The 11,479-nt window shown below is 38.1% G+C and overlaps 1 protein-coding gene across 1 annotated transcript; it reads left to right on the forward strand.

The window, feature by feature from the left end:
- The first annotated feature begins 9,810 nt into the window (after positions 1–9,810).
- LOC138897169 (uncharacterized) lies at positions 9,811–11,099 on the forward strand. Its single transcript, XM_070183128.1, has 3 exons — positions 9,811–10,116; positions 10,227–10,337; positions 10,443–11,099. The coding sequence occupies exons 1-3, from the start codon at positions 9,811–9,813 to the stop codon at positions 11,097–11,099; spliced, it is 1,074 nt and encodes a 357-aa protein (XP_070039229.1).
- The last annotated feature ends 380 nt before the right edge of the window (positions 11,100–11,479 follow it).

Raw genomic sequence — 11,479 nt, forward strand, 5'->3', positions numbered from 1 at the left:
GAAATCATAACTCTAAGTTCATTAGTAATGAAGGCTCTAAACATAATATATTTCTTCCACAGAAATGGAGCAAAATGATTCGCAGTCGACGCACAAGTTAAAATCATAAACGAGTGACATACCATTTATTCTTGACATACTCTTCCCCAAAAGGGCAATACACAATTTCAACTCATGAATATGTAAGAACTCAAAACACATTGGAAATACTTACAAAGCATAGCATGGTAATTTACGACTGAAACAGTGGTTCAAATCATAGGCATTAGTTTAAAACAACCACATTTGAACATGACTTGAGTACATATTCTTTTAGGTAAATCTATTTCCGGAGTCAATTCGAAACAGTTAAATCAAGGTTCATTTCATAATCATTCGCACATCATTTTATTTCATTGGCACTATTGGCCATAAGTATAACTTTTAATCTTGGAACGGTGGCCACACTTTATATTTCAACTCACTTCTTTCACTTTCATGCATTTTTATAGATTATCAACAATAAGAGCATTTGAAATCAAGGCTTTAAGTATATATATGAGCAATAAGAGTCTTAGGCACATTGAGTTTTCTTTTCAAGTTAAGCAGAATGGACTTTCATTTGAAACACGAGTTGAAGTCATAACATCTTAATACATAAACCATACTTAACACATTCTCGAAGAGATCATAATAAGGTAGGAGAAATTGGGACATGTTTTGAGCATATGCATCTTTCAACACAACGCTTACTTGGGATAATCGAATTTATTAGGAATAACTCGGGACATGGGAATTAGGAATATGGGCCAACCATACTTGAAACTTACAGGAACATCATGGAATTCGATTCTAAGAGAGAAGTTTAGCCAACTTATATTTCTTGAGCGTTTCTTAGATTACTACAACATCCCAATACTCCTACCAACCTCAATCTATAGAAACATAACCAAATTTAATCATAGTTAGAAAGGTGTTCTTAGATTTATCCCATTTTGGCATTTCATCAAACAACTAATATGCGAAATCGATTACAAGGCCCCATAATAGAAATTTCTCTACCTCACCATGAATTTTCAAGCAGCCAACCAATATACAATATTCCAACAACACCCATCAACTATCATTAGTCACATGCATGCCCAATCATTTGCTTCAAACCCACCAAAATCACATTTTCTAGTCTTCACATACTCCCAAATTAGAGATTGAGGGCTTATGAATTCCGGTCACCATCCTACAACCCCTACCATGATAACATCCTACTTAAACCCATTATTAAACTTTGCATAAAATCTAGGGATAAAGTCTTACCTTGTAAGTAGGTCTTGTGAGTTTCCCTCTTGTATTCCCAAGGTTTGAGCAAGAATTGGAGAATATAATTTGATAGAGCTTCTACCCCTCTCTCTCTCTAAATTGATACACTGACTCTAAAACATCATGTTATATCTTATAAAATGACCCCCTAAGGCCTTATATCAAAATAGGACCGGATAAGAAAATTTCCAAAAATAACCCCCGATGTCAATTATGTGGTGCAATTCTGTGGTAGCAGAACAGGTATGTGGCCATCAGAATGGCCAAATAATGGTATGTAAATTCTGCGATGCAATTTCACAGTATAAGAATGGTTATGCAGCTAGTAGAATGGCCACAAAATGGTTTTCAAATTCTGGGTTTGGTCTGGTCAACTTTGCGGTAGCAGAATGGTTGTGTGGCCAGCAGAATGGTTATCCGTCTAGAAGAATAGTTATGCGGCCAGAAGAATGGCCACAAAATAGTTTTCAAATTTGTGTTTCTTCTGATTCATTATATGGTGATTCCGTGGTCAGCGGAACAGATCTGCTATAGCATAATGGACCACAAAATTATTATTTTCTACAAATTCTTCTACCAACTCCACGATGCATTGCATAATCCAAATATTTATGTTGTGGCACATTAGCTTACCTTGACACCATAAAAACTTAAATTCCTTACCGAAAATTTATGGGGCCTTACATCCTCCACTTCTTAGGATCATTTTTCCTCGAATGAGGAGTAGAGTCCGCCCCAAAAATGTAACATAACTCATCTCTTCTTTCACAAATCACAAGCCCCCAAATTTTGACTAACTCCCAAAGTTTTCAGACATTTCGGCAGAGTCTCCTCTGTAATTGGGCCTATTCACCTGCTAGTTAATCACCAAAACCACTTCTAACAACACATCCACTTCTGAACTAGCCGATACAGCAGTACTAGCAATACCAGCCATAACACTCAAATCAATCTAGTATAGAAGATATCATGAAGTCGTTCATCAACAAATCAGATGAGAAATTTGAGACTCAAGGGGCAGTCATTCAAAATTTAGAAAGATAGATGGGACAGATTGAAAACTTGTTGTCTAAGAGGGCTCCTGGGACTCTACCCTATGACACTAAAAAGAACCCAAATAAAACAATCAAAGTTGTATCTCTGAGAATTTGCAAAATATTAGCTGGCCCAGTTGTAAAAACTAGACCCGATGTGGTGAACAAGCAGACTGAGACACTAGAAGGGCAAAAGAGTGAAGAACAGAAAAGCTAGAGTAGTGGGGTACAAAAGGAGATTGAAAAAGTAAACACATGCCAGCTCTGCCATTCCCTCAAAAGATGAAGCAGAAAAAATTAGATAAGTGCTTTGGGCGGTTCTTGGAGATGCTCAAACAACTTTATGTGAACATTCCTTTTACAAAGGTTCTCACTCAGATACCTGCTTATACTAAGTTCTTGAAGGAAATCTTGTCCAGCAAGAGGAAATTAGAGGAGACAACAATGGTCAAGATGAATGTCCACTGCAGTACCATATTGTAAAATAAAAATCCTCAAAGGTGCGGGGACCTGGGAAGCTTCAACATAACATGCTCGTTGGGGAGTGAGAAATTCGACAAGGCCATCTGCGATTCTGGTGCTTTTATAAATTAATGCCTTTGTCTGTGCTCAGGAAACTGGAAGGTGATCTTGGATTATTCAAATCCATACTAGTGTCCCTACAACTGGCTCACTAGACTGCCATCCTGCATGAATGAATCATTGAGAATATTCTAGAACGGGTGGACAAATTTGTGTTCCCTGTGGACTTTATGGTGGTGTACATGGAGGTGAACAAGGATGTGCCTCTAATTATATGGAGTCCTTTTCTATGTATAGGTAGAGAAATTATTGATATATATGAGGGAAATCGTATGCTGAGAGTATGTAACGAGAAAGTGGTATTCCATATGAAGAGAATGATGAAATACCCCAGGGATGAGGCATCTGCATACTCTAGAGAGATGTATTACTCGGTCTAGCATAGTGGAGGATTAATATCCTAAAATAAAGAAAGAGGCTGAAGCTCTTGAGACTTAGGTACAAGTGGTTGACGATGAAGAACTAAATAATGAGGCTTCTAAGCCTAGTGTGGAATTGAAAGTCCTCCCTACTCACTTGAAATATGCTTTTCTTGAAATTAACAATTTTTCTGTGATTATTTCTACTTACTTGATAGGTACACAGGAACACAAGCTGGTGGAGCTGCTGAGACAGTACAGGAAGGCCATTGGCTGGACCATAGATGATATTCAAGGAATCATTCAAGCCATTTGCATGCACAAAATTCTGGTGGAAGAAAATAGTAAGACAGTGGTACAGCCCCAACGCAAGCTGAATAAAAATTTGGAGGAGGTAGTACACAAGGAGATCATCAAATTTCTAGATGTGGGAGTGATTTTCCCCATCTCTGATAGCCAATGGATCAGTCCAGTGCAAGTTGTACCTAAGAAAGGGGGCATGCCAGTGGTGAAGAATGAAGACAATGAATTGATCCCAACAAGAACAGTCACTGGATGGAGAATGTACATTGATTAAAGAAGGTTGAATGATGTAACAAGGAAACACCACTTCCCATTTCCCTTCATTGATCAGATGCTCGAGAAAGTGGCTGGACATGGTTGTTATTGTTTCTCGGATGGGTACTCAGGCTACAATGAGATACCCATTGCCCCAGAAGATGTTGAGAAGAATACGTTCACTTGCCCGTCAGGTATTTTTGCTTACAGGAGAATGCCATTTGGGTTGTGTAATGCATCGGCCACTTTTCAGAGGTGCATAATGTCTATATTCTCCGATCTAAATGGGAAGTGTCTAGAGGTATTCATGGATGATTTCACTCTATTTGCTGATGGTTTTAATGATTGTTTGAAACATTTGGAGCTTCTGCTTGAATGTTGTGAAGCCATTCACCTGGTTCTTAACTAAGAGAAGTGCCACTTCATGGTGAAAGAGGGAATTATTCTGGCCACAAAGTGACTGCACAAGGCATTGAAGTTGATTGAGCAAAGGTTGATGTAATTGCTATACTTCCTCCACCGACTTCTGTGAAGAGCATAAAGAGTTTCTTGGGATATGTTGGGTTCTATAAAAGGTTCATCAAAAACTTTTCCAGCATTACCAAGTCGTTGACCGCACTGCTAGCGAAGGATGTCAAGTTTATGTTCTTTATGGAATGCTTAAGAGCATTCGAATTGATAAAGAAAAAACTTGTGAGTGCTATTATTTTGGTGACACTTGATTAGAGCAAGACATTTGAAATAATGTGTGCTTCTAGTAATGTAGCTGTGGGAGCAGTTCTGGGGCAAAGAAAAGATAAAATATGTAGGCCTATCTACTATACAAGCAGGACGTTGAATGATGCTCAAGTTAACTATGCCACTACTGAGAAATAATTCTTTGTTATGGTATTTAATTTTGACAAGTTTAGATCATATCTTGTGGGGAGTAAAGTGATTGTGTACACTAATCACTCAGCCTTGAAATATTTGCTGAGTAAGAAGGAGTCCAAGCCGCGTCTGATGCGGTGGGTGTTGTTACTCCAAGAGTTTAACTTAGAGATCAAAGATAGGAAGGGCACAGAAAATCAAGTCGCAGATCATCTATCTCGACTTGAGAGACCTCCGGTTGAGACAGTGGAAATAAGGAAAGAGTTACCTGATGAGCAGATTTTCTCTATTGCTTCGATCTCCGAAAGACCGCTCTGGTATTCTGATGTAGCCAACTTTTTTGCTATGGATGGTTGCCGCGTGACCTCTTTCATGATCAAAGAAGGAAGCTTCAAGGTGAGGTAAAAAGTTATTTTTGGAATGACCCTTTCTTGTTTAAACTGTGTGTAGATGGTGTGATTCGAAGATTTGTACTTGAAGGAGAGATAGAAAGTATTATGTCTCATTATGCTGATGGAGCAGCTGGAGGATACTATGGTGGAAATCGCACTGCAGCAAAGCTCATATAAGCCGGTTTCTATTGACTTACTTTGTATAAAGACGCATGGGCGTATGTAGCTGTATGTGACAAGTGTCAAAGGGCATGCAACATTAGCAAGAGGGATGAAATGACTCTAAACTCCATTCTGGTATGTGAAATTTTTGATGTGTGGGGCACTGACTTCATGGGCCTATTCCCATCATCTCACTCTTATGAGTATATCCTAGTAGCCGTTGACTAAGTCTTTAAATAGGTCGACATAATTCCTACTAGGACTAATGATGCTCGGGGTGGTGTGTGAGTATTTATGGAAGAATATCTTTACCCGCTTTGGGACACCTCGAGTGATTATCAGTGACAATAGGTCACGCTTTGTAAACAAGCAGTTTGCTATATTGCTATCCAAGTATGGGGTCACACACAAAATCGGAACCCCGTACCATGCCCAAACTAGTAGGAAAGTTGAAGTAGCTAGCTGTGAGCTTAAGCGAATTCTTGAAAAGATAGTTAGTGCTTCTCGTAAAGATTAGTCTATAAATAATTGGATGAAGCTCTATGGGCATACAGAACTGTCACACCCCGACCTCGGGGAGCGCGACCAGCGCTCAACCGAGATACCCTGGTCAAGCAATTGTACTTGATGCCTTTTACCCAACCTTACCCATGAACAATATAAGAATCAGTAATATGAGATAGATATGAGAAGAGTAAAGAGTTCCACATTCTTCTTCCATTACTCAAAAGAGATTCATTTTACAATTTTCAAAATATCACAAGTTCATAATTATGAGAAAAAATATGTTTGCCAAATACCAACACTTCTAGTTCATTATCCAACATCGAACACCACCCACAATATGTCTACGGGGCCTCTAAGTACAACAGAAGAGTAATATGGGAAGTGTCGGCAACAAGGCCCCGAATATACCTCAAAACACTATGTACCATGTCAAGTGACATAAGGCCCGGAACAGAATAGTGCTCATCAAAACCTGTTGAGTAGAGGGTAACTGCTAACGAGGATCGAAGATGCTTACTTACAAACCACCCACATCCATTAAGGATGCAGCGCCCCCGAAAAAAGGGACGTTAGTGCATATGGAATAGTACTAGTATGTAAGGCTAAATACCCTCTCAAAGAATTGAGTAACAGTACAAGGAGAAACAATATAAGAATAATGATAACCTCAAACAATCTAAAAGCATCACGTTAAGAAGAAGATAAATTTTTCCAAGTAAATATCATTATTATTTTTAGGTAGGGAGATCTTTAGCACCGATATACCACCATGTTTTTAGCATGGAGTCCGATCACAGCCCGATCAGCTAAGCCATCTCACCCAAAGACATCCAATAAGAATACCACCATACTTTTACCACGGAGTCCGATCTTAGCCCGATCGTCTAAGCCGTCTCACCCCAAGACATCCCACCACAACACCACCATGTGCACATCAGGATGTCTGATCTCGACCCAATCGGCTAGGTCGTCTCCCCACATATGTCGTGTGAGTTGACATCCAATCCAAGGCTAGCAATAATCTCATCCCAATCAAGGAATAAAATCTCAACACATCAATCTCATTCCATTTAAGGGGAAATATCTCAAAACATTAGTACAGGGATTTGCCCCTCAATCATTCCTACACCGGCACATGTAGTTTCGGGATTAGGTTGTTTCAACCTACCCTTCCTCGGTGACTAACGATACTCCTAAAATATTTTTGTTTTGCACACAAAGGAAATATAAATATGAACATATTCACCTCATAACCTTTCACACCATATATAGCTTCATTAGTACTTTCAACCACCCACAACATCATTATTTTATTGGCTTTCTTGGCCATACATATGATTCTTCACTCATGGCATGGTGGTCGTATCTCATATTCCACACTTTCATTTCTTCACTTTCGTTGATCATCATGATAAACATCAACATAGAGAATATTCTGGAAATCATAACTCTAAATTCATTAGTAATGAGGACTTTAAACACACTGGATTTCTTTCCACAGAAACGGAGCAAAATGATTAGCAATCGACGCACAAGTTAAAATCATAAACGAGTGACACACCGTTTATTCTTGACATACTCTTCCCCAAAAGGGCAATACATATTTTCAACTCATGAATATGTAAGAACTCAAAACACATTGGAAATACTTACAAAGCATAGCATGGCGATTTACGACTAAAACAATGGTTCAAATCATAGGCATTACTTTAAAACAACCACATTTTAACATGACTTGAGTACATATACTTTTATGCAAATCTATTTTCGGAGTCAAATCGGAACAGTTAAATCAAGGTTCATTTCATAATCTTTCACACATCATTTCATTTCATTGGCACTATTGGCCACAAGTATAACTTTCATTCTTGGCATGGTGGCCACACTTTATATCTCCAACTCACTTCTTTCACTTTCAAGTATCTTTATAGAATATCAACAATAAGAGCATTTGAAATCAAGGCCTTAAGTATATATATGAGTAATAGGAGTCTTAGGCACATTGAGTTTTCTTTCCAAGTTAAGCAGAATGGACTTTCATTTGAAACACGAGTTGAAGTCATAACATTTTAATACATAAACCATACTTAACACATTCTCGAAGAGATCATAATAAGGTAGGATCAATTGGTACACGTTTTGAATATATGCATCTTTCAACACAACGCTTACTTGGGATAATCGAATTTATTATGAACAACTCGGGACATGGGAATTAGGAATCTGGGCCAACCATATTTGAAACTTATGGGAACATCATGGAATTCGATTCTAAGAGAGAATTTTAGCCAACATACCTTTCTTGAGCTTTCCTTAGATTACTACAACGTCACAATACTCATATCAACCTTAATCTATAGAAACATAACCAAATGTAACCATAGTTAGGAAGGTGTTATTAGATTTATCCTATTTTGACATTTCATCAAACAACTAATATGCGAAATCGATTACAAGGTCCCATAATAGAAATTCCTCTACCCTCACCATGCATTTTCAAGCAGCCAACCAATATACAATATCCCTACAACACCCATCAACCATCTTTACTCACATGCATACCCAATCATTTTCTTCAAACCCACCAAAATCACATTTTCTAGTCTTCACATACTCCCAAATTCGATATTTAGGGCTTATGGATTCCGGTCACCATCCCACAATCCCTACCATGATAACATCCTACTTAAACCCATTATTAAACTTTGCATAAAATATAGGGATGGAGTCTTACCTTGTAAGTAGAAGGTCTTGTGAGTTTCCCTCTTGAATTCCCAAGGTTTGAGCAAGAATTGGATAATATAATTTGATAAAGCTTCTCCCTATCTCTCTAAATTGATTCCCTCACTCTAAAATATCAAGTTATATCTTATAAAATGACCCCCTAAGGCCTTGTATCAAAATAGGGTCGGATAAGAATTGTCGTTTTCTATAAATTCTTGTACCAACTCCACGATGCATTGCACATTCCAAAAACTCATGTTGTGGCACATTAGCTAACCTTGGCATCATAAAAAATTAAATTCGTTGCCGAACGTTTATGGGGCCTTACAAGAACTGCATTCAAAACAACCATAGGGACTTCACTATTCAAATTATTGTATGGGATGTGCACCTACCTGTTGAGATAGAATATAAAGCTTATTGAAAAATTAAGTTTCTTAATCTTGATCTTAATCTTGCAGGGAACACATGTTAGCATAGATGAATTAGAGGAGTTTAGACTGGACGCGTATGAAAGTGCATAAATTTTTAAGGAGAAGACAAAAAGGTGGCATGATCGTCTGATTAAGCCAACGGAGTTTCATGAAGGGGACAAAGTCTTGCTATACGATAGTAGACTTAGGTTTTTCCCTGGAAAATTTAAGTCAAGATGGACATGTCCGTATATGGTAAAACATCTCACCGTATGGCGCCATTGAAATCCAAAATAAGGAAGGGAATGAGAGCTTTAAGGTGCATGGGAATAGGTTGAAACCGTATTTTGTTGGAGGATTTGACAACCAATCCTCTAGCATTGTGATCAAATGAGCCTAAGTGACGGAGTCAAGTTGCGACTATAACTCAGAACTACTTCTAACCCTTTTCTTGCCTTTGTAGAATAGTTTAGATAATTGTAGATTAGGATTATTAGAGTTTATGAGTTTTGATAATTATTTAGATAGGTATGAGTAAGAATTGAACACAAATTAAGTACAAAATAGAGTCGGGGTGCAAACCATGGGCTAAAAAGTGAAAAAAGAGTCGAACTCTAAGAATTTTGGCCTAGCATGCTGCGTGGGGTGCCGTGCCCTGCGCCACACCAGGCCAAGCATGAACCTCTATCGAAATAATCACCCCTCTGAATTTGTCCACTACCGCAGCGCACAGGGCACCGCCCCTTGCAGTGCGATAGTGTAAAAATACGGCCAGATAATTAAAGAAAAAATTAAAAAAGTACCGCATGACCCCTCTGCAATTATTTGGAATGTTAGGCTAGTAAATACCAAAAACGATTTTGAGAGGCTTATTACAATGCATTAACAACACCATTTTGAGTTCATTGGACTTATGGAACCAATGCAACAAGCTCGAAAATTGGAGAAATATAGAAGAAAGATTGGTTTTGCACAGGCAGTTGCAAATGTGTCAAACAAGATTTGGGCATTCATTGATGAAGTTTTTGAGGTTACTATTATTTATGATATGGTGAAACAATTGACATTGAGGTTATTCCACACAGAAACTCAAGTTGAACTAATTCTTACATTGGTGTATGCTAAATGCGATGCCATTGAGAGAATGGAATTGTGGGATTCATTATATGTAATGGCTAAAGGCATGACTATCCCATGGCTTGATGGTGGAGACTTTAACGTGATATGGGATGAGGAAAAACAATTGGAGGATTGCTAGTGTCCTTAACTGAGGCAGATAACTTTAGGCATTGCATTAACACTTGCAACCTAACTGATCTTGGCTTCAAGGATAGCATTCACACTTGGTGGAATGGGAGGGAAGAAGAATATTGTATCTTCAAAAGGCTTGACAAATGTCTAGCTAATATGAAAGTTCAGCAAATATTTCCAGGATTGGAAGTCACTCATTTATCCAAGATTAGTTCAGACCATAGTCCTATGTTATTGAAGTGCGATATTGAGGCTGCTCCAGTGAAAAAATCTTTTAGATTTCTTAATTTTTAGGTCAAGCATGATTTATTTAAAGATGTGGTGAGAGAGAATTGCCACACTGATTTTAGTGTTAATCCATATATCATCTTCAACTACAAATTAAAAAAGTTGAAGAAGGCCTTGACAACTTGGAGTAAAGCAACATATGGTGATATATTTCAAAAGATTGTGAGTTTGGAGGAAGTTTTTATGGTACATGAAGCCCAGTTCGAAGCAAATCCTACGCAGTTGAATAGGGAGAGATTGCAAAAGGTTCAAGCTGAATTGATTAGATACCTTGCACTGGAGGAAGAATTTTGGAAACAAAAATTAGGTATGGCTTGGTTTAAAGATGGTGATAGGAACACAAAGTTCTTTCATGCTCAAGTCAATGGTCGAAGGAAGAGATTGCAGGTCAAGAAGATCCAAAATAGTCTTCGTAACTGGATTGAAGAGGATGAAGAGATGGCTGAGGAAGTTGTTAAGTTATTCAAGGAACAGTTTAGTGAAACTGTGCTTCCAACAGCATTTGGTATCATAGACCATGTTCCTAGCATGGTTTATATGGAGCAGAATACAGATTTAATCAGGCAGCCCACAAAAGAAGAGGTCAAACAAGTTGTGTTTGGCCTAAATAGAGAGAGTGCACGAGGTTCAGATGGATTGACAGGTAGTTTTTATCACTCTTGATGGGACATTATTGTTGATGATATATTTGATATGGTTAGAGAATTCTTCAATGGACAATATTTACCAAAATGTGTGACACATACAAATCTGGTTCTTCTACCTAAGAAGAAGGAGGTGACAATATTCTCAGATATGAGGCCTATAAGCCTTAGCAATTTCACCAACAAAATCATCTCAAGGGTGATTCATGAGAGGTTAGTGGAGCTACTTCCTAATCTTATTTCTGATGAACAAGCTGGATTTGTGAAAGGGAGGAGCATTGTTGAAAATGTGCTTCTTACTCAAGAGATTATTACTGATATTAGGTTAAGAACAAAAGCTGGACCTAATGTAGTAATTATGCTTGACGTGACAAAAGCTTATGATAGGCTTTCTTGGAT

This window comes from Nicotiana tomentosiformis, chromosome 8 (assembly GCF_000390325.3).
Source record: "Nicotiana tomentosiformis chromosome 8, ASM39032v3, whole genome shotgun sequence".
NCBI classification, from domain to species: Eukaryota; Viridiplantae; Streptophyta; class Magnoliopsida; order Solanales; family Solanaceae; genus Nicotiana; species Nicotiana tomentosiformis.